The sequence below is a fragment of the Melanerpes formicivorus genome, unplaced genomic scaffold (genome assembly GCF_026170545.1).
Source record: "Melanerpes formicivorus ecotype bairdi unplaced genomic scaffold, bMelFor1.0.p_v2 SCAF_16, whole genome shotgun sequence".
Classification (NCBI taxonomy): Eukaryota; Metazoa; Chordata; class Aves; order Piciformes; family Picidae; genus Melanerpes; species Melanerpes formicivorus.
In genome coordinates, this window is record NW_027142368.1 from 8331899 (window position 1) to 8356146 (window position 24248).

Here is a 24248-nt window from a genome sequence, read left to right on the forward strand (position 1 = left end):
TGAGATGTGAAAATAAATCATATTTCAGCAGAACAGACTATTACTCAAATGTTGGTGCCTATGTATGTATAAAGACAGTAAGAGAACCAAAACTTCTGTTTTCATCTGATAGTTAACAGTTCAATATTAAGAACAGTGCTAACTGCCCTCCCTGTAGGAGGAAAAAAAGTAATCACTCATTTGATTCATTGAAGATTGTAGTCCCCATAACAGCTCTGAATTTAATTTTATGTGTAAAACCTACTTTGACATTTGCTTGGCATTTATTTTTTACTGGAATTTGGTTTTGGTGCATGTTCAGAAAAACAAAACACAAAGCCCAACCAAAATCCAACATTTAAAATAAGTAACTAAATGCACTTTTAGTAGCCCTTATTAAGCACATCTGTATGAGTCAGACATAAAAACTTGCTTGCAAACCTACAATTGGTAATACATGTGAAGTTTATATAATTTGAAGTCCTTAATTTCATGTCAGTTTAGTTTTACCTTCCTGCCATGTGAGTACTTTCTATATATGAAGCCACTGGTTGTCTGCTTTACTGAGAAAACTCACTCATATAAATCCTGAGCATATCAGTCTCACTTTTGTATATGTATAGCTTTAAAACTGTGTATATGAAACAGTATTGCACTTACCTTTTCAGGGATGGAAACCTTATTGTCTAAATATTTTACTATTAATTTTCTTTAGATGTATCATTGACTCTTGGAGGAAAAAAAAAAAAGTAATTGCTGATGATGTTTATCCAGTGTATTGGCAGAGTTGTGTTTGAAGGCTCAATAAATTCAGAGAGCTCATGCTGCTCCTTTCAGTAGGTCTGCAGAGGGATTTAATGAAATTGGTAATGATGAAGTGTTAACAACATGCAAATGACAGACATCACTGTTTGTCTTCCTAAATAAATCATATACAGTGCTTAATCCCTGTTTCCTTGTGCCTGTGTAATTTGGGGTTTGGATAACAACCATCTGCTTCACTCAGCCTTGACAGAACACAGTTGATACTGTTAAGCTTTGGGGGGGCAATAGTGGTAGGAATGTTTATCCATCCACTGAAGAGATCTTTTATATATATATACTCATTTTCACAGTCTCTTTGATATGTTATTTAATTAGTTGGCTCTTAAGGTATTCTTTATCTCTTCTCACCCCTCCCCAAAGGCTGGTTTGTGGAGAAACTGCCCTTCCTTCAGTTCTAAAACAAAGTTTATCTCTAACAATGTATTTTGATTTCAGTACTCTGTGTAATACCCATGTTTGCTTCTGTGTGCCCATAAATTAGCACAACCGCTTTATGAAATGTTCAGTTGTTTGAGGGAGTCTTAGATGAGGGCTCTGTGCTTCCTCCTTAGTCTGACACAAAGACCAAATAAGTTAATCTCTTGGGATACTTACCTGACTCATATTCTCTGTTACTCAGACAGAAAACAGGTTAAATTAACCCTTACAAAACTCTCTGCTGGCACAGCTCAGTTGTTCCCTATTTGTGAGCAAGTTTGGCTATGGTTTGATCATGTAGTGTGCAGTGCAGTCCTACTCTAGTAACAGAACTGCATATTTACTAAGGGTGAATTGATCCAGAACTGAGTAAGAGCACCTCTGAGGGTTTAACTGTGTGCAGTTTACTGGAGACGTTGTATAATTTTTTGATAAACAAATGCAATTTGGCAAGGATTACCTGTGTCAGTATCCAAGTACATTTGTTGCCTCTTATTCTTTAGTTAAGATGTATTTTGTTCATTAACAGCGCTGTGCAGCTACATCTAAAAATAAAAATGAAAAGAGTTTTGTTTTTCTCTGTTTTTTCCCCCTGGTTATCTTTAGAGCTTGATACTGCCTGGCACAGAACTTGTACTGTGTGCTCCCTAGTAGCTTTTCAGAAAGGCTTTTCAGTCTTTGTTGACCCATTTCCTGGATTACTCTGGCTAAATTATGGATTATTTTGTCTCTTAAGCTTTTTCTTGTGTCCAGTAATTGGAGAATGGCATATTGGCATAATAATGTATTCAACTAGTTGAGTTTCCAAATCTGTGTTTATAACTCTTTGCAAAGGTCTGAAGAAGTTAGTGATAATACTTTGTTTTCATGCAGTATAGAGGACAGTTAATAATTTGTCAAGTACACATTGTGTTTGGGGTTTTTTTAATCATGCCTAAATAAATACTTAAATTCTAGAACAACAGGAAGCAGGAGAATGATACATTTGTTGATGTAGGATGTCAGATAATTTAGTACAAATTACAGGTTCTTTAAATACTTGAAAACAGTGAAGGTCAGGAAGCCTCCATTCAAAAATTTCCAGCATATGTATAATATTTTACAGGATGTCTGTCTGTAGATGGCAAAAGAGTAATCTGTAAAAATCAACTTGTTTGTTGTTTTTCATGTTGTCTATTTATGCCCTGACAAATTAGCATCGGATGTAGTGTGGAGTCTGAAGACCTGTGCATGGTTCAAGGTTACAGACAGACACGATTGTGTTGTGTAGCATGAGGAAACTGTGCTCAGGCTATTATTTGGAATTGGTGTTTTTGGGGGGTTGGGGTTTTTTCAGTAAGAAACATTCAAGACCTTGAAACAACACCTTGGTGGCTTAGTCAGTTTCATGAGTGGTTTACAAAAGGAGAGTAATCACAGTCATTATATTGCCAATATTCCTGGACACATATATTTCAAATATGTGTGCAGCAATAATTTTGCATTGAGTTAGTGACTATCATCTTGGACATAAGAAAATTATAGAGTAGTTGTCTTTATTATGCACTTAATTTTATTTGGTTTATATTCTTGTATTGTATACAAGAGGAGGCTCAGGGATGACCTCATTGCCCTCTACAACTACCTGAAAGGTGGTTGTAGCCAGGAAGGGGTTGGCCTCTTCTCCCAGGCAACCAGCACCAGAACAAGGGGACACAGTCTCAAGCTGTGCCAGGGGAGGTTTAGACTCGAGGTGAGGAGGAAGTTCTTCACCGAGCGAGTCATTCGTCATTGGAACGGGTTGCCCAGGGAGGTGGTTGAGTTGTCGACCCTGGAGGCGTTCAAGGGGAGATTGGACGTGGCACTTGGTGCCATGGTCTAGTCATGGGGTCTGTGTTGATAGGTTGGACTCGATGATCCTTGAGGTCCTTTCCAACCTAAATGATACTGTGATACTGTGATACAGAATATTAAATGTCAAAAAAGGAAGAAGGAGAGAGAGAGAAGGAAAGCAACTGGTGCCAAAGAAGCTGTCTGGGGTGCTTCACTCAGTGGAAATGCAGTGAACATCTAAAACACTGAGTAGTGGAATGTAATAAAATTCTGTTTCAATCGATATTCTTCTATATGGCATCAAGTTCATATATGGGCGATAGCTGCTAAAGATAGTCGTCTTAAATATTGAACTATATTGATGCTGAGTAAGCTACAAAGAGAAATGTTTTTGTGGAGGGCAAACTGAGTAGTCCCTTTGTTCTCTTAATAAAACCATGGGAGGAAAGTAGAGCTTGCGAACCACGTGCTTCTGTAGTTGATTTCAGGTGATAAACCTGTTGTTGTGCCTTTTTTTTCCCCCTTGAGTTTTAGAAAGATCTTACAGTGGTGAAGGTAAAAATCAGACAGACATACAGGTTAATGCTATATATGAACATGATCATTACCTCTAACTGTACACTTGTGTATCATTTTAATAGTCCCCAGGGGACTGTGGTCTTGTGCTTTGCAGCCACTGTGTTCTAAATTTTTTTAACAGAACCAAGAAATCAATTTATATTTTGTCTTGGCTTCATGGGCACATACAATACTAGAAAGAGTGGTTTATGAACAGCTGTTTAGAATGACAGTGTCCTCCTTACACATCAGCAAGAATCTTGGTTTCCACTTCATTCATATGTTTTATTACAATTTTTATGGGGTGTTCATAGAATCATCATAGAATCAATAAGGTTGGAAAAGACTTCAAAGATCATCAAGTCCAACCTGTCATTCAAGACCTCATGACTACTACTCATTTATTATGTACTATTGAGGATAGTGTATTATTTTGATATCTGATGAGGAAGTCTGTATTCAGAAGGTATTTCAAGCGAAAAATGCTGATACTGGATAAGTTTTAGGACTTTTAAAGATATTAGAATGAAGATACTCCTCCTAGATTCTTGAAGCATCGTAACCTACAGCAGGAGACTGTCATGTCTTTAGGAAGGTGTGGGTTTTTACATAGCTTGATTTCAATTGAATACTTTCAGTAAAGAACTGGTTTAATTCAGAGTTCAATGTCAGTAATATCCAGAAGATATTTTAGAACTGTTACCTCTCAGCCTAGGTCACAGTTTTAAAATGTGCTGAACAGAAAGCCATCTCTTTCAGGAATCTTTAGTTACAGATATTTTGATCATAATAGGAGTTTCCTTAGAGAATTCAGTTGTGCCAAATGTTGTGAATAGTTGTAATTTTTTAAAGATATTATTCTCTTCAGTAATACCTGCCAGAATTTTATAGCATTATAGAGGATTATTTGAGACTGTTTGTATAAGACTATAGGGGAAAAGTGTTGATGATTTGAGACAAACAAACAACATTCCTAACTTTCTTAGTAAGACTTTCAGTATGGAATAAAATGGTGTACAAAGCCCACTTAGTTTGAGAACAAAATCTATACTCCAAGTCAAGCTTTAAAATCTGGGAAAGGACCAAGGACAATTTTGCATAGAAAAGGCAATTTTGGATAAGAAAGGAGAAATTTGGTTTCTAATTTCTTACTAAGTTTGGTTTTTAAACAAGCAGAAGTTTCTAACTTTGTGTTTAAATACATGCATGCCATTGTACATACACAAGACAGGACAGTATTTCAAATTAGCTTCTAAACATTCACTGCTGAGTGCTATTTCATGCACATGAGAAATCTAGTTCAATTATTTTCTTTTAAACATTGTCCTTACATTGTGTATTGCAAAGCAGTTTGTTTTAGCCTAGGACAATATTAATTGTGCCACTGAAAACAATAGCAAATACTTGCAACAGTAACTCAGCATTATAACAAAGCCTGATGTCCTTGAGTCCTCTTGAGTCTTTGATTTTATGAGTCTGTCCTTAGGGTTCTTGGAGAATGGAATTTGAGATGCACAAGCTGTTAGGTTACTGTTTGACTTGTTCATCATAAAATTTAAGTCTTTTCTCAACAACCCTCTCCAAGTTCTCTTCCCCTTATATTCGTGAACCAAGCTCCATCCATCAAAGTGAATTTTCATACAACATCACAGAAAAAAGTGTATTGTCAAAACATATAACAAAAATTACTTGAGCAAAACAAAGTGTTAATCATTTTACGAATATGGAGGCACTCAGTAGTCACACGTCTTATTGGGAAGATTATTTCAAGATAAGCAGTAGCTTTCTAAAGGTAATGCCGGCTGTCTCACTGATAACACAAGCTATGCCCTCAGGGAAACATCATACATTCCAGCATATTTCAGGAAATTTCATAAATTTCAGCATATCTTGCATATCTCAGACATGTCTGCTCCTCAGGATGGGACTTTGTTTCAAAGGAAGTGTATTTTTGGTTTTCCCTGAAAGCACATGGCTCTCCCCTAGGTAAATTATATTGTCTTTGTCATGAACCACCATCTGATTCATGAGTCTTACCCTAAATCTAGTAGGGCTTGTTTAAACAGTCAGCTCTTCAGTGTATCTTTTCAATGGCATGCACACTGTTACTGCATTTCTTTAAGCTTGTGACTCCTAGAATGCTCTCCATGGATTAAGTGTGTATGCATTTACTAGGAAGCCTTCGTCATTTTCTTTTCAGCTCAATGGTATGATTGTATGGGGGTTTCCTGGTGCAAGTATATAAATGTTTAGACGTTAAGTCTGGATCAGTGACTGGAAATGAATTCTAGATAGACAGAAGGCTATGCAGAAAATACACATAGTACTTTTTGAAGTCATTATTAAACGTTGCTGGAATTTGTGCTGAGAAGAGGAAATCCTTGAAAGTGGTATTGAAAGAGAGCTGTGATATGATGTATTTGAAATGCATTCAGATAGTATGTTAGCAACCTGAAAAATAGGAAGGAAGATGACCTTGTTAAGTAAAAGGTAGAAAAACTTAGGGTTTGACAAACTATGTGTTTATCGTATGCTTTCTGAAAACTCCTCCTGAAAATGCTGCATTTTGTCATTTTGATCCTTCTTCTAGGACATTGTCACAGGTTTTTTTTTATTTTGTTTTGCTTTTAAGGAATCCAAAATGTCCTCAGCTTATTCTGTGCCGTGCTTACAGAAAATAAGGTTCTCTTTCATTCAGCAAGTTTTCAGAGGCTCAGTGATGCCTGTAGGGCGCTGGAGTCTCTGATGTTTCCCCTCAAATACAGGTGAGTTGAGTTTTCTTTGAACTCTGACTAAATTTACAACCAATTTTATAACTTACATTTTCTTTTCCTTAACAAAAGGAGTTGTGCTGATTTCGCTCAAATAAGCAAAGGTTTTTAAGAATGCAAATACAAGTCTGAGTCTGTACATGTTTAATAAAAAAAATCTAATTGCATCATGAATCACAGAATGGGTTGTTGGATTTCAGGAACCACCTGGACAGAACCCAGGACAACTTGATCTTGAGCATTACCTTGGACTAAATGACCTCCTTAAGGCCCTTTACAACCTGAAAGACCATGCAGCTATAACACCTACATTAGTTTGTCACACTTTTAGGTTGCTGACAAATGTCACCAGAGACTGAACAAATTAATCCTCTCTAAAAAGCAACATCTGAATCTAGTATTTTGAAATGGAAAATGTAGTGTCAAGCTATTTGGTTCTTTGTAGGAAGGTGACATCTAATTTTGGTCACAGGTCTCAGTAGATGCTTGTATTTTAATAGCATGTTTTTATTTAAAATATTCCAGATCTAGATTTCATTTTAATACAGAATACGAAAGGGAAAAAAAAATTGGAAGTGAGTTCTGGAATATGTTTCTTAATGCTAAAATAACAATGGCTATAATTTTTTATTAACCTTCATTTTGATGTTTAAGTCTATTGATCAATTTAGAATCAGATTTTCATGTTGCTCTGATGGAAACAGTAATTTATTTGTTTTTTTATGTGGTAAAATCAAGTAAACAGTATCTGAAATACAGTGTTCCCTACATAAGGGTTAGTGGTCATTTCAATATCAAAACAAAAGTGTTTATTTTAAGGATTTCTAACGTAATGATGTTTCACAAAAGGTTTAATTGTATTTCCCTGGCCAAAAACTAGTCATGTCTTTAAAATGAATGTATTGCCCATAAATTTACTCTTCCTGGTTACCTGAAAGTTGTGGACAAATACCATGTCAATGTAACATGACTATGAATATTACAGATGTATGACATACAAGCTTCTCTTATTTTGCAAAATACACTAATACAAATTATACACTAATAAAATTTTGCAAAATTACACAAAATACACTAAATGGAGCACCATATAATACAATTATTTCTGAAGCTTACATGACAGTTGTCTTGGTCTGGAGAGGGGAAGGAGACTCAGTTCTTCTGAATATTCCCATGTTATGAAATCAGAGGCACAAACAAGGCCAAAATATCAAGAGTGAGGCTAATTATTAACAGAATAAAGTGGACAGAACAGAAGAAGGGAGAGAGACAGGGAAAAAATAGAGAGGGAGAGAGAAGAGGAAAGGAATTATATTACCATACCCCCCCACCCCAGGATGGTTTGGGTCGGTGGAGGAAGGGTGCTGCCACTTTGGCTTGGAGATGTCATCCTTATTGGCTGTGCTGTCCTCTACTGGAGGATGGGAGGGAGAGGTCCCAAAGTCCAAGTCCTTCTCTGAGCAGCCTCTTCAGCTCCATGAGTTGCAGCAGGCAGAACTTAGGTCATGGAGAGAGGCTTCCTCCTGGCCTGCTGCTTCCAGGCTACATGGTGATGTCTTTTCTCCTGTGTCTGTCCTTTTCTCTCCTTTTATTTTCTTACCTTTCTTTTCCTGAGCAGGCATTGCTCAGGTCTTTTATACCGATTTTTAGTCACAGGGTTTTTTAGCTATGTGTCCCGGTGGTGAATCCATTGTCCTTTTCACCATCCTCCCTTTCTGAGGTAGCTGATGTGTAGAGATGATCTTGTCTATGCCAGAGGGTCTTTTCACCATCCCCTCCCTTGGCAGCTATTGTCTGAACAAGGAGCAAAAGATGCTTTTATCTTTGTTGATTCACATCAAGAGAGACAAGATTTACTCTTTTACATGAGTACATTTAACAGCATGGCACTTCACAGAGACTTCTTTAACTAATACTTTCATCTTTTGTGTTTTAAAAATGAAGGGATTTTCAGTAAATGTAATACAGAGCAGGCAGAATTTTTATTTATTTTTAATAGAAAAGCTGTCCTATGTGGAAGGATAGTCAGAAGCTTTTGTTTAATTTTATTTATTCTTTTCACAGTTATCCCTATATCCCAATTCTTCCTGCACAGCTATTGGAAGTTCTCAGCTCACCAACTCCTTTCATAATTGGCGTCCATTCTGTCTTTCGCAATGACATTCATGAGCTTGTAAGTATGTCTGCTCAGTGTACTCATAGTCACAAGTAGCTTGTGATGTTCAGCTGCAGATATTTTCTCTGCAACACAGGTGTTCATAAGAACAATTCATACATGTTTAAAATACATTTGTAGAAAGCAAGGAGGAGAAAATCGGGGTAGGCATCAATTCTTTTGTGGAAACATTGAGACTACCAAGTATAGGAGGGATATTATTTGGTTCTAGTGCAGGATGGGAAGGAATGGATCAGTCTCCATCATTGTTATGTATTTGTCATGAGTTAGAACAATTTGCTTAGGATTTTCAAATCTGTCCTCAGTTGTTTTATTTTATCCTTGTTTTTTTAAGAATGTGCTTGGAGAAATTTACCCAAGGTTACAGAGGGGTCTAGAAACACGTAATTTTACCTGTAGTAGTCCTTACTGTATTTGTTTGCAATCAACCCATTGAATATCTGGAATCATTTAGCACATACCCGGAACATCCAGAAACACAAGTCAACTTTTGAAAGTCTGGTCTAATTTCACTTTCTTTGGGTTGTGTTAATTTTTCATGGCTAGATTCAGTAATAGGAATTATTTGGAGTATTGCCTTTATCAAAAGTGTACCATACATTAAAGTTGGTACTGTTCTGTTTATTTTGAGTTATGTACAGATCTTGAAATTGCAACTGTTGAGTTTGTGAACTGTGCTCACAGTATTTACTACTGATAATATTTTTGTTTGTCCCTTACAGTTAGATGTAATCATAGCAGACCTGGATGGAGGCACAATTAAAATACCTGAATGTATTCATCTTTCTCAGCTGCCAGAGCCTCTGCTACATCAAACTCAAATGGCACTTTCTCTAGTATGTTTTGATACAAACCCCATTTTCAGCCCTCTCACCTGTTTTTAAAGAAGGAAAAATGAATTTCAGTATTAAAATGCTTTTGAACACACTGGAAGTACAAGAATTAAAACTATGATTCCTGTCAATATTCCTGATTTTAGAAGCATTTGCTATGTGAAGTTAGAGCTGATATCATCAGTGACTTAATTCTAAAATGTATATGACATAATTCTAAAATGTATTTCCTTCCTAATAATGTTTGGTTGGGTTTTTTTAATAAGAATTCAACCTCAGTATTTGAGCAACATTGTAACTATTCCCTTTAGCTTCCTTGCTGTTTTTATACTCATTTCAACTGTACATTGTCTTGAAGTTTAACAAATGAATAACCAGATAGTCTTTGAATTTTATTTGTACTGTGCCCATATACCACTATTCAATAATGATTCTACCAAAAGAACTTTACTGTCATGGTCATAAGTTAGAAATCACCTCGCTTGGAGGCATCTGAACAACTCTTATCTTAAAGAGAAGAATTTTCTGTCTGTTACTTTGCTTCAGATGAATCAACTCTAAAATCCCTAATTGTATTGACAAGCTTCATTGACTGTAATAGGAGTTTTGGATAACTAGCTGACTTATAGAAACCTGAAGTCGAGAAATCAACCCCACCTTTATTTCCATAGTGTTCATAATTTAACTCAATCTATTATTTGAGGTTCTTACTATGAGTGAATATTAATTTGAGAAAGAAGAAAAAAGTAATTTCTCCTTTCCTCAGCAAAATGAGGGAAAAAAAATTTTGTTTAAAAAATTCTCCAGGTTTTGCATCCAGATTTGGAAACAGCAGATTATGCATTCCCTCCCCCACGAACAGCTTTATCACACTCAAAAATGCTGGTAAGATTTCTGTGTTATGTCTGAGTTTTTTATGCTGAAATTTTAGACTAACTTTGTTTTAAGAACTTCTACTTTGTTTTATTTTCCATATCCACGTTCTTTATAGTAGCACTGGTGGTGTGGAGAAATACCTTTGGATTTTTCATTCTGCCCTCTTAATAGCATTCTAATAGGTTAGAAGCCTTTATGAACGTATCTGTATTAATATAGAAGTACCTTGTTTTCTTTCAATAGTGCTGTCTGTTGAGTTAAATCTGTGCCTCCTCTGTTTCTTAGACTGCATCATTTTACATGAGTGGACAAATTGCATTAAAATTAAGTTCTCTCTCCTTGTCCCAAACAAAAAGCACTCAGGCAAAATATTCAGAAACATTAAAAATGTCATTCCAAACCTAGATTTTTAGAGTAAGTAGGAATAAGGATAGGAGTGGTAGCTGCCTCAGCCAAGCGTAAATCACTGATTTTACAATAATAATGACCATTATTATACACAGTTTATTTGGATGTATTGGGAAAGGAGTTAGATGATTTTTAACCATACACGGTTTAATGGCTTTAACGAACCACAACCTGAATAATGCTATGTGTGATTGTCAGTTGTAAAAAAAAACAAAACAAACAAAACTGTAGAAAGTTTTCTACTAAAATCTAGTTGTTGAGATTTAAAATAGTTGTAATGCAACTTGGTAAAGATGCTGGTGTTAACTTGTAGATGAGTGTCTAGAACTGAATGTGTGCTGGTCAGTTTAAGAAGGCACATTGAATTTCTGCATAGGTGTATTAGATGTAAAACATTAATTGTTCTTACTTCTCTGAGATTTTTTTGTTACCAAAGATGGGAAATGTCATCCAGATTTCACTTTAACTATCAGCTAAGAGCTCACTTTGAACAGTGAAGTTATAAATTAATTTTTTATTAAACGTAGTTGTTTCTGTAAGATTTTCAAGTAGTCCCAAAAGTTAGGGCATAAATGTACCTATTAAAATCCTACAGAGCAGCCTGAGCACAAAGGTAGTGAGAGTACCTCACAGTAAAGTGAGCACTTACAAAACTATGTTAAAAATAGAATAACATCGATCATGTTCCAGTGGAGAATAAATGTACCTGATTAGATAATCTCTAATGCTTGTAATTTTTAAAGTTAATTTGTTTTAAAAGTCCTTTGAGACATGAAATCTGAGGCTGTAAACTAGTTTTTAGCACCTCAAGTTTTAAACATCGCTGCAGTCTAAGTACCTGAGCTAACATGAAATAACAGGGGTGATGCAGGATTTGATCAGTCTTTAGTTGTATCCAAGACAGCTGAAGCTGTGAGTGCCCAAAGTCTGCTCCAAATTTTTCACAACATTTCCATTAGCCCATCAGTCTTTCTGTAAGCACTCTCATATTTACTTAAAAATAACTCAGGACTTCAAATACCTACCAGTTTAAAATTTTTAAACTAACCCTGGGTTATTTTGGCTGCAGTAGATTGCAGATGAAGACCCAACTTGGAAGAGTCCTAGACAATTATCTGAGCAAACTTAAAGCCATCTCTGGAGCTGACAGAGCCACAGGATCGCTCTGGTCATGCCTTGTTCCCACAGCAGCAGCAGTGTCAGCTTAGGCTCCTATAGTTCCCTGCTGCCCCTGCGCACAGTAATGACATTGGTTGTGTAGTGCTGCAGTGCCACACTTATTTTAGGAAATAAATCCAGACTAAACCACCCTCTTTTCTTTATTTAGTGTGAGTTTTCTCTCCCTTCATGTGGTTCACCACATGACCACTCCAACAGTTGCATTTGCATTGCCCAGGGCCTGTGGGGCAAGTGTAGAAAAGAGCAATAGGAGAGAACAAATGAATATGTACTAAATCTGTCATTGCCCTCTGCAAACAGGCCAGTAAAACTGTAGCCTCGTATGAGATGGCTTCATAGGTATACAAATACCTCCACTTCTGTGCTACACTGCTGCATTGGTTCGTGAGTTTGTAGTTATTTCTCAGATAGCTTTATGCAAAGGGTGGAAAAGTTAAGAATACCAAAAACTTTTGACAGCATTTTCCATTGCTCCCTACAGGATAAAGAGGTGCGAGCAATCTTCCTTAGGCTATTTGCGCAGCTTTTCCAAGGGTACCGCTCCTGTCTTCAGCTGATCAGAATTCATGCTGAACCAGTAATTCATTTCCATAAGGTAAAAGAGGAACAGTTACATACATTTAGTGTGTGTTTGTGTCATGTTACTCGCATCAGCTTGCCTTATGAAAAGTGTTAACATTTTAAAGAATGAAATTACCTATGTATGATAAGCATGCCTTTTTGACTTACCTTTGTATAAATGCATTTTAGTTGAACTAATTGTAGGAATAGTGATGAGAGATGAAACGAAGTTAACATCAAAACTTAATTAGAAAAAAATAATTTGAGGAATTGTCCTACTTTGTTACTTGTGAGATTTATAAAATGTCTTCATCAGATGTTACATCACTCCTGGATTTAGGTATAGAAAGCTACTAGGTGATAGAAAAGATTTAATTAGAAAGCACTGTGCATTACTATAAGCCGGTGACAATGTTGAACTGCTAGTACATAAATTCTTGGCTGCAGCTTTGCTGATAAAATACATGCACTTTTTTTCTGTCTTTATTGCAGGCAGCCTTCTTGGGGCAGCGAGGCTTAATTGAGAATGACTTTCTAACCAAAGTTCTCAATGGGATGGCATTTGCTGGTTTTGTGTCAGAGAGGGGTCCTCCTTTTAGAGTCTGTGATCTTTTTGATGAGGTAAAAACTGTTTCTGTGTTCTCAAGGAAATGAAAACATACTTACGGCATTTCAAGATGTGAAAAACTATTGAAGTGAATCGTCGCTGTTTATTAATTTAAGTTTATACTAAACTTCTCAATCCTCATTTTCTGCTAAGCATGCATTTCACATTTACTTTGGTAAAATCATGCCCTGCTCATATGATTGAGGTTAAACTGCTGAACAAATCACGGCAATGCTGTTCCTTCTGTCAAATTTGGAACTTCATGATACACAACATGTGATAGAAATTTAACTGTGTTATTAGAAGCAATGAGAAAATGATTCATAAATATTAAATTATGCACTAAACAAGATAAACTGGGCAATTTTATTTTAAAAATTATGAATCTAGAGTACAAATAGAGGTTTGTGTTCTCTGTATTAGTAGAATACATGAGAAATATGGATTATTGTTTTAGAAATGTTAAAGGAATACTTTAGGTATGTAGGACGTTGTTGTAGATAGAAAGAAGATGTCAGTATTTGGGTTTAATTGCTCAGTTTCAATTTAAGATTGGCATTCCATAATTTAAATAGGTAAGTAATTATTTTTAGTTGAATAATAAATGTTTTCCCTTTTTGTTTGTTTTGTTTTTTAAGTTGGTAGCCTTTGAAGTGGAAAGAATTAAAGCTGAGGAAGGTAATCCACCAAAAATGATAAAGCATGTTAGAGAACTTGCAGAACAGCTCTTCAAAAATGTGAGTTCCTTATGCCTGCTGCACTTCTAGAGTTGAGAGATAGTAACATGGAAAATTCACATTTCTGAGATTGATCCAGTATCTGAAAATGGAACTGACTGCTTGTGGTAGTCACCTGCGTTATGGCAAAAGACTGGAACTTTAACTGTCAACAATTCTGAATATGAAAGTAGTTTAATGTACCACTGGTGATTTACCTATTAACTACTGCTACATGGCATTCTGTGTTCTTAGTGTGTATTCACATATGCTATATAAACTGTTACTTTATTTGCTGCAACCTGTCTGTGCCAAATACATTATTTTTCTTGCCTTGCGACAGTTTTCTGTATGAAAACAGTACATCCAATATGGCATATTTTCAGCAAATACTTTCTGTTGTGCCAACCTACCCTCCATTTTTCCCAGCCTTTAACAGTACTGTAAGTGTTACAGAAAATGAATCGAGGGTCATATGAACATGTTAGATACTTGGCTTCTTAACCTTTTGGGTATGGCAGTTACACAAAATAGCAATAAAATGGGATGAGACATATGACAATGCTACATAGCATATTAGTGTTTAACCTTTTGCTTTTGACCCTCAGGAGAATCCTAATCCCCACATAGCATTCCAGAAGGTGCCACGGCCCACAGAGGGCTCCCACTTGCGCGTTCACATCCTCCCTTTCCCCCGGATCAATGAGTGCCGGGTGCAGGAGCTCCTCCAGGAAGGCCTTGCAAGGAGTCAGGGTGCCCCTGCTGCCACCCGAGGAGACAAGAAGTGTGTTGTTCCAGCAGGTCCCCCTGTTGGTATGTTTACTTGTTCCCTGACTTACCTATTTGTCATCCCACCTCATAACTTGAATATATAATTAGCATGACTGCAATGTGCTTTTCTCATTTTAATGCTAGAACAATTTTTTTAGTGATATCAGGAACCTTTAGTACATAGACTTGCCTGTTGACCCTTGCACTTTTAAAAGTCCTTTTGCATCAGCCTTGACTAAGAAATCAAACATCCACAGTCTGAGCAGCAGACCATTTTTGGTTCTGTCGGAGAGAGTCCAGAAGAAATCAACAAGAATGATCAGTGGTCTGGAGAATGTGACCTACCAGGAAAGATGGAGAGTTGTTTAGACTGAAAAACAGAAGACTGAAGGAACACATAATAGCAGTCTTCCATTACACAAGAGGCCGTTAAAGAGAGATGCAATGATCTGTGATGTTAAGAAATGATGGGTTTAATTGCAACACAAGATTAGAGTACTTGTCAGGAAAAACCTGGGAAATGAGGAGTGTGAGGGAGTCAAATGGATTTGTGGTGAAGCCATGGAATCTGTGTTATCACATAACTTTGGGAACATGTTAGACAGACATGAGAAAAAAGATAGAGTTGATCCTGTCTAGGGACAGCATGATGGACTAGATGGCCTCTTGAGGCTCCTTCTGGCCTCTTTGGGTTTATGTGAGAAGAGAATAAGCTCTATTCAGCTGTCTTTACTGTTCAGTACTGTATCACTGAATCTCTTAGGGAAAAATTAAAGGGTGTGTGCTTGTGTTCTGTTGTCTTCCTTTAAAAGGCTAGAGACAAGAGAAGGCTTTCATTCTTAAGTTTCTTTTTATGTCAGAGTTTTCCCAAGGGTTGCTTTTGTTTTTTCCTTTGTTGTTTGTTCCCCCCCACCCCAGGGAGAAGCTTTCACAGTCATAGTCCCTCCTGTCCAGCGTGTTGAAATCCTTGGATACTAGGAGCTTATTATTATCTACAAGAAGGGCATATTCTGTATTTATAGACTGTTTACTTGATACTAAAGAGAAAAAAAGAGTATGTTCATTCTTCCATTCTGAATTTTCCTGAAAATTCAGAGTGAAACACTGTATTAAGAAAATAATCTTTCAATCTCAGCAAATTGGAATGGGCATAAGAGAACAGGTTTGTCAAATTGTGTTCCATGTCACAGAGTTCTTGGTATGGCCAATGAATTCTTTAGGAAAAAACAGTTATCCACTGCTACAAAATATGCAAGGATATGTAGTTCACTGCAGCACACACACATGTTTAAAATTAATCTATAGGCACTTATCTATTTCATTAATATGTTAGATGTTGGAATGTCTTTGTGCCTGTGTGAGACAAATTGAACAAGCAGTAAAGAGAATCAACTACCCTAGTTAAAATTTGAGCACTCTTTTCTTCAGGTAGTATAGAAAACCCAAAGATTTAGGATTCTGTTCCCATCTGTAAACACTTACTAATGATATTTAGTTAACAGAACAGAAGAGAGAACACATTCCAAATACTTGCTTGTGTGTTTAAAAGAACTTTCTGATACTCTTTGTGGTTCATGCCAAAGACTTTTCACAGATGTATATTCTTCTTTCTCTTCATCAGTTTCCATAATGGAAAAAGGAAGTACAATTTTCAACAGTGCACAAAGACTGGAAGTTGTTAGAAACTGCATCTCATTCATTTTTGAAAACAAATTTTTGGAAACTGAAAAGGTAATAAAATTGTAACTTTCTCAAATAAGCCTCTGTTCTGTTAATGAGTGAGAAGAAATTGGCTTTGTCACAAAGTACATTTTGAAGTCTTGTTTCAACTACCAATGATTAACCATTTAAATGAATGAAATGGCAATCAAACTAGTCATCTAAATGCAATTCTATATGTAATATGAAGCTAATGGATTTGAAGTCCTGTTTGCATTAGTCCATGTGTTGATGCCTTTTCCATAATTTATGTTACCATTATAAATTGTGTGGCCCACATCATGTTTTTTTATATGGATGTGTGCGCGAGTCTAACGGTATCAGATGTGAACAAAAGGCATACAGAAGTGTTTCAGTGTCTGTCAGGGCTCTTTTGAAACTTTCAGTACTGTCAACTGTGCTGAGTTTAAAAATCAACAATTTCATAGAATTTGGAGGTGAATGTAAGTATTTGAGTATTTGGCGTCTGTCCTCATTAAAAAGTACGAGTGAGTTGTCATGCTTGACGTTCTTTGGGTTTTTTCCCCTCCACATTAAGAAGCTGACAGGTTTTGTAGATCCTATCCATAGAGTTTTCAGTTACTGATCGTAGCACAACTCAAACTTACACTCCATTCTAATTCTACATACGAAAATGACTGAATTGATTTCAACAAAAACTTTTATGTCTCAGGAAAGTGTCACCTGCGTATCTCTGAGGCTGTGTTCAAGATATGTACATTCCTTGATTTACAAGTTACGGAAACGCACATGGGAAAAGTCTTAAAGCCATTTAAAGAGTTTTGATGTGTGTGTAACAGTAGTTTTCAACCTGTTTTAACTTAGAGGCAATTGGAAAATTTCACTAGTTTCATGGTAAATTTGTCCTTGGACAATAGACTACTTTTTTTTTAATTTAACTGTTACCACCCATTAAATGTAGTCTAAAAGGCCACAGCTGATAACCACAGCACTTGCTGCATCTTCAAAACATTGGCATAAATAGTCTGTTGGCACTGTTTTAAGCTAACTGCTTGACAGTCTTCTGGCCTAACTACTGTGAGAGGTGTGCTGCTTCTAAAGCCGTTTGTCATTCACTGCTTATCAAAAAACCTGCTGGGGTTACCCTTGATATGCTAACACATAGCCTGGCCTGGACGGTACATTTGCTTTCATGCACAATAATCCATTTCTGAATTCTTATCTATTCAATGCCTGTCCATGTTCAATAATTTCTGGTTACAGTGTAGGTGAGAAATGTTTTTTAATGCATTTTTTCTTAAATGAGAAAAGTTGGTAGTACTTAATGACTCAAGCTAAATCAACCATTAATAAAAGTTTTATATTCAAGCTAATGGGTAGTTTCCAAAGCTGTTATTTACTATACTGTCACTTGGAGTTTCTTAATAAAGAATTTATGATATTGATTATGAATAGTGCCTTTAGTTTCACTTTTGTGATGTTAGATTTTGCTTCTCTCCAGACCCTGCCTGCAGCTCTGAGAGCCCTAAAAGGAAAGGCAGCTCGACACTGCCTGACACAAGAATTAGGCCTGCATGTGAAACAAAATCGAGCTATACTGGACCATCAGCAGTTTGACTACATTGTGCGAATGATGAACTGTGCTTTGCAGGTACAGTGTGTGAAGGTTTTGTTCTTTGACTGGCTTTGTTTGGTTACTGTGATAAGTAAAAATTGTTGAGAGTGATGTGGAGGATCAAAACAATTAGATGATGGTAGCATGTACCGTAGTGATGTAGCAGGTACTACCTGATGGTGGATTTAAGGTGTTTGTTGTTGAAAGGATAAAGAACAAAGTGTTCAGGTCTATACAGATCTGCCTGATAGGAAAAACAGAACTAAAACTGTTCCCATTATTAATAATTTGGATATAATTTTTTTTGGTAAATATTGAATGGATGTTAGTTGTAATGAATGAGTGTTATCTTTTGCAGGTCTTTTTCAACTCTGAGTTCCTAAAATGTGTGTAACTCAGTGCTCAGTAAAAAGCCCCATTTGTCATCTTTGACATCATAAGTGTGAATATACTTTCAAGAAGAAAGCATACTTTTCTGCTTCCATGGTTCATGATGGTAGTTTGACTTTTCACATTTGTCATCTCAGTTTGTCAGGAGCTCACAGAAGGTGTTATTCAATTGTAATTTAAATATTCTTTGCACTGAATGAACATCAACGTATGGTGGTAGCTACCCAGGAGAGCACAACATGTGGATGACTTCTTTTGACTTTCATTTGACTAATTGTTCTGTTTCAGCTTTACTGTTGGCAATTCATTGTCAGAAATATTTTATAGACATGAGGGTCTTCAGTATGGTACTCAGTATGATATTCCCCCATCCTGTTCAGTGTCTTTATTGATGATCTGGATGAGGGGATTGAGTCCATCAGTAAATTTGCAGATGACACCAAGCTGGGGAAAGCTGTTGATCTGTTAGAGGGTTGGAGAGCTGTGCAGAGGGACCTTGACAGGCTGGACACATGGGCAGAGTCCAGCGGCATGAGATTTAGCACATTTAAGTGACAGGTTCTGCACATTGGCCACAACAACCCCATGCAGTGCTACAGGCTGGGGTCAGAGTGGCTGGAGAGCGGCCAGACAGAAAGGGACCTGGGGGGGTGGTACTAGTCGATACTAGGCTGAACATGAGCCAGTAGTGTGCCCAGGTGTCCAAGAAGGCCAGTGGCATCCTGGCCAGTATCAGGAATAGTGTGGGCAACAGGAGCAGTGAAGTCATTCTGCCCTGTACTCAGCACTGGTTAGGCCACACCTTGAGTACTGTGTCCAGTTCTGGGCCCCTCAGTTTAGGAAAGATGTTGAGTTGCTGGAATGTGTCCAGAGAAAGGCAACAAAGCTAGTGAGGGGTTTGGAGCACAAGCCCTCTGAGGAGAGGCTGAGGGAGCTGGGGTTGCTTAGCCTGAAGAAGAGGAGGCTCAGGGGAGACCTTACTGCTGTCTGCAACTACCTGAAGGGAGATTGTAGCCAGGTGGGGGTTGGTCTCTTTTCCCAGGCAACCAGCACCAGAACAAGAGGACACAGTCTCAAGCTGCTCCAGGGGAGGTTTAGGCTGGATGTTAGGAAGAAGTTCTTCACAGAAAGAGTGATTGGCCATTGGAATGTGCTGCCCGGGGAGGTGGTGGAGTCACCATCACTGGAGGTGTTTAGGAAGGGACTGGATGAGGCACTTGGTGCCATGGTTTAGTTCATTAGATAGTGTTGGATGATAGGTTGGACTCGATCTCAAACGTCTCTTCCTACCTGGTTAATTCTATTCTACTTTATTTGAGAATGTAATATTTGTGTGTATATATATTTGTAATTGAATATTTAATTTGTAATGGGATCATATTTAGTTATAATTTGCCTCTTGTTGTCCCTAAGTTATTGTATCAAATTAGGAATTTGATTGAGACTGGTATTTTAACCCCTGTAACCTAAAAGCCAAATTGAACTGACAGAACTGATATGCCACTACTGCAGGTTTTCACAGATAAAATGGAATACACTGTTGCAATGTGTAAGTAATAATACACTTGAAAATTGAGTAAGTGCACTAAATATTGTATATGTGTTAGTTCATCTGTCACCTCTGATTACAAACCTAAAGCATGCAGCTTACTTGCTTACTATCTAGAGGCTCTCCATCTCAGAAATTATTTAAGGTGATTTTAAGATAAAAGCATGATTTATAATTTGACTGTATACTTTTTTTGACTGTCATTTGGAACAAAGTGAAGTGTGACATTCTAGAGCTTTCCTGCATCACTTCAAGAGAAAAATACATTATTGAGAACTTGGTTAAGTTCACCCTTGAGCAAGTCAGCATTTTGCTCTGGGGACTTGAATTCTGTTAGCTGTAGGTCATAAGACCAAGCAATTTAAAAAATGTCTGTTATAAAGGTGCACAAATCTAAACTAAGAAATGTGGTCTTAACTGGAGAGATCTCCAGTCTTTAGGGAAATACCACATTAATGTGGAGTTTCTGGGGGAGAGTTAGATTGCAGTATTGCTTTAAGACCTCACTAAACTACTGGAGTTGGAATCATACCACCAAAAGTCTTGTCACATTTTTCTGTTAATATTATTTAATATTTAAGTTGACTTCTGTAAGATACAACTAAAATATTGCTGTAGCCAGAAGGCATGTAGTAGCTGATTGAAAAAAAGCTGTGAGAGGGAGAAAAGGCCTGCAGGCAGGCATAGTCAATAGAATTGGGCAAAGCCCTGGCTCTCTAATGTACATGCTGGGTTGAGCTGGGACTGGTGTGTAGCACGTGCCAGCCTGATGGCTTTCTCTGGGAAATACCAGTCTCAAATGGCTGATTTACTCATGTAGATAAGAAATCTGATACTCCCCAGCCACCAAATCTCTGCTACTGATAATGGGAATTGCTGCAAACCATGTGTGTTTCAAGATATATGTTGGCCATTTCTGGAAAGTGTCCTCTGAACAAGAAACTCTTACTGACATGTACTGAACTCTTTGTCTTGCTGGGAACAGTACCACATATTACAAAACTAGGAAGGTTTCATTCTGCAGGTTTATTGCAGATCCCTCTGTTAGTGTTCCAACAGATTCATGAATGTGAGGTTTGTCTTCTAAAAAGAATGTATTCTCTCGTTTTACTGGAGTCCATGAAAACAAAGCTCAGGTGTTTTTTCAGAGTTCTGTATATTAACTTTGTAGATTAAGAGCAGAATATTAACAAATGCTAGTAAAAATCCCACCACGTATACTGTTGCTGGTGTTGTCATACCTGGTGTGAAATGTCTGCTACCATACTGCTTGAGATTGCAGAGAATAGAATAGAATAAACCAGGTAGGAAGAGACCTTTGAGATCAAGTCCAACCTATCATCCAACACTATCTAATGAACTAAACCATGGCACCAAGTACCTCATCCAGTCCCTTCCTGAACACCTCCAGTGATGGCAACTCCACTACCTCCCCGGGCAGCCCATTCCAATGGCCAATCACTCTTTCTGTGAAGAACTTCTTCCTAACATCCAGCCTAAACCTCCCCTGGAGCAGCTTGAGACTGTCCTCTTGTTCTGGTGCTGGTTGCCTGGGAGAAGTGACCAACCCCCACCTAGCTACAACCTCCCTTCAAGTCGTTGCAGAGAACAATAAAGTCTCCCCTGAGCCTCCTCTTCTCCAGCTCCTTCAGCCTCTCCTCAGAGGGCTTGTGCTCCAAACCCCTCACCAGCTTTGTTGCCCTTAAATTCCCCAGTTTGTCCCAGGTCTCTTGCTGCTAATGTGAAGTGTGATCGGAAATGCCAGAATAAAAATTTTATCATGTCCTTTTATCATGTCCTCTTTTCTGTTAATATAGCTTATCATAGATGTACTTGTTTTCTAAACTCCAGGGCATGGGGACTGACTGTACCTTCGTTACATTTCTGTGCATTTCTCTGAGCAAGATTCAGCCCTGTTTGAAAAGGGTCTCTGCCTAATGTATTGTTACAAATATCAAGTAGTAGTGGGGGATTTGTTTTAATACAAGAAGAAGCAGATGCTGTGCCACGAGCTTCTCAGGCTGGTTACAGCTTTGGGGCTCATGATAGGATTCCAGTCGTGGCTGTGACTGGCTGGAACTGGCTGCGACCAACTGTAACCAGCCCAGGCTGCCCCACAGCCCCCTGCTGCCCACAGCCTCCCTCACACCCTCACAGGATACAACACAACTGAAATCCAGGCCTTTGCAAGAAACCAGCAACAAAAATGGGTATGTTGGAGCTATGATCTTGCATCTCTGGGACATTGGTCAGTCAGAACAATCTTTACACTTAATGGATGTCTCCTGACATGGCCTGCGTTGTGCTCCTGCCTTTGCTGTTAATGCAGGGCATACTTATGGCTGTTTGCTCATACATAGGTATCTTACTGAGACCCGGCAGCTTCTTGGAGCATTGACATGGTAGGCTCTGACTGCTCATAAGTATTCATTACTGTTAATTGTGGCCTTGTGGTTGCCAACTGTTCCTAATAACTCTGTGTTCTAAATATTTTTGGTCTTTTTGATGAAAAGCAGACGTGCTTGTACGCTACTCACTGCTGTAAATAGAGCAAGTCTGGGTTAGGAATTGTGTTATACTGCTGTGTAGTTGCTCTCCAGCCTGCCTGTGAAAGTGCTGGACTGATGAAAGGTAGGGTAAAAAGAGAAAAATAAAGGGGAAAAAATAGTTTTTGATGTTGGAAATAATAGGCATTTTGCTAATGGAGTAAGTTATGTGAAATCAGTGACTTCTGTTTTTACAAGGTCTGTATGTAATAGAAATATGGAAGAACCCTATGGAATTGTGTCTTATTTTAAATTTTATGTATGTATATAATGTACATTTCAGGAGAGGTACCTAATTACATGTAGGCCTGTTAAATATATGTCCATATTGATGTACTGTGCCTATTAATTGAATGCATCTCTGTGGCCACCCATAAGAACATGTGTATTTAGCTTTATTACTAGAATGAATGAGTAGACCTTGCCTGTCTGCAATAATTGGCCTTTGGTCTTCCCATGCTGTGATTCACCCTTCAAATAACTGTTAAACTGAGATGCAGAGCAGCTGAAGTGCAATGCTGCTCTGCTCTGTGAGGAGGGTGTGTGCTCCCTTCATCATTGGTGGTATTTAACTTACTAGAATAAACATTCCAGGTAAAATACTGGTTTGTTGCTTCTACAAGGAATTTTGTGGACTTGTGTGCTTAGAAATGTTTTGTTTTGAAGGAATTAGCATAAAACATGCCAATGGGTGGCTGCAAGATCATTAGATCTCATTTTTCCTATATAGTAATTTCTAAAAGAGAAAGAATATGGAAATAAATTCAAAGTCTTCTAATGATCTGGTTGCCATAATATTTGTATAACCTTTAGTTTAAACAATTGAAATTTTGGCAGCTTATATTCAAAACTGAAGTGTGGTGTTGAGATCAATACCATAAAACACAGGCCAGTTATGGATTTTTTTAGTTTTTTTCTGTAAACTTCTAACAAATGCATTAATATGGCAAACAAAAAATAGTGAATTAATGTGGCATTTTAGAAGGATTTTAAAGGAAAATATGGTACAAAATAGGATGCTACCCACAACATGTTTCTTATTTTACCTGTGTGCCAGCAGAAGCTGAGGTTCACAGCCTTAAACCAAGTCAAGTCTTTGCTGAATTATTTTATTTTATTTTCATATTAGAACAGAGACAAAACAGAATTGTTGGTTTCTCTTCATAAGAAGGGAAAAACATGTTAATGCAAGCAAAGTCAGTGGACTAAAGTGGCCTCTAATTTATTTTCAGACCAAATTTGAGATTCTAGACTATAGATTTCATTGGGATTTAGCCTGTTATATTTATGAGGTTAAATGGTATAATTGCTTTTGTGAAAAGAAGAAGGAAAAAAAAAGGTGAAGGAAAATATTTATTTTAATGGACTATTTTGGAGCCTTGCCTATGTCATTTGGGAATAGCTGAAATACTAACCATATGTAGTGCTGTGTAAAAGCCACAGGCCACAACTGCAGTTATGTTAACACAATTTGTTCCTCAGCCTCTGAATCACATGTGTAAAAAAGTCATAGAGTGCTATCCTAACTTGACTATGACACATGGCTGTTACCTTCCCAATTCCCTCTCCATTTAGCCTTACAGGGCTAGTTGCTGTTTTTTTATGAAGAAAACTTAACTGACAGTAGGCTTGGATTTTTTCAGCAGTGTTTCTTGGAGCAAAACATGGAAACCATAACTGCAGAGAAAATCCAAACCAGTGTGCTTCCTTGATTACCCATACTTCAGCTGTACTTAGAGACTTGGACTGCCCCATGCATTTTACACCTGCCCATTGCAAAGAACTACTTCAGGATAATTTGGTTTAAAAGTTCCATACAACCATATAGCAGCTTGCATATGAAAACAGTAGGAATCAGAACTAATTAACTTAAAATACATCCAGCAAACTGTAATTAACTGCTCCAAAGCATAATTATCTATTAATGAAATATGGATTCATGGGTGAATCACAGAATGTTAGCAGTTGGAAGAGACTTC

At 37.4% G+C, this 24248-nt stretch overlaps 1 protein-coding gene across 6 annotated transcripts in view; it reads left to right on the forward strand.

Moving 5' to 3' along the window:
• SBF2 (SET binding factor 2) overlaps positions 1–24248 on the forward strand; it is a 199015-nt gene that overhangs the window by 106540 nt on the left and 68227 nt on the right. For all 6 annotated transcript variants that reach the window (XM_068148006.1, XM_068148008.1, XM_068148009.1 and 3 more), the window contains exons 7-16: positions 6224–6356; positions 8427–8535; positions 9261–9374; positions 10179–10256; positions 12316–12429; positions 12888–13016; positions 13641–13739; positions 14327–14531; positions 16111–16220; positions 17671–17820. In XM_068148006.1, the coding sequence (XP_068004107.1) occupies positions 6224–6356; positions 8427–8535; positions 9261–9374; positions 10179–10256; positions 12316–12429; positions 12888–13016; positions 13641–13739; positions 14327–14531; positions 16111–16220; positions 17671–17820 (1241 nt within the window). The remainder of the gene's footprint in view (positions 1–6223; positions 6357–8426; positions 8536–9260; positions 9375–10178; positions 10257–12315; positions 12430–12887; positions 13017–13640; positions 13740–14326; positions 14532–16110; positions 16221–17670; positions 17821–24248) is intronic.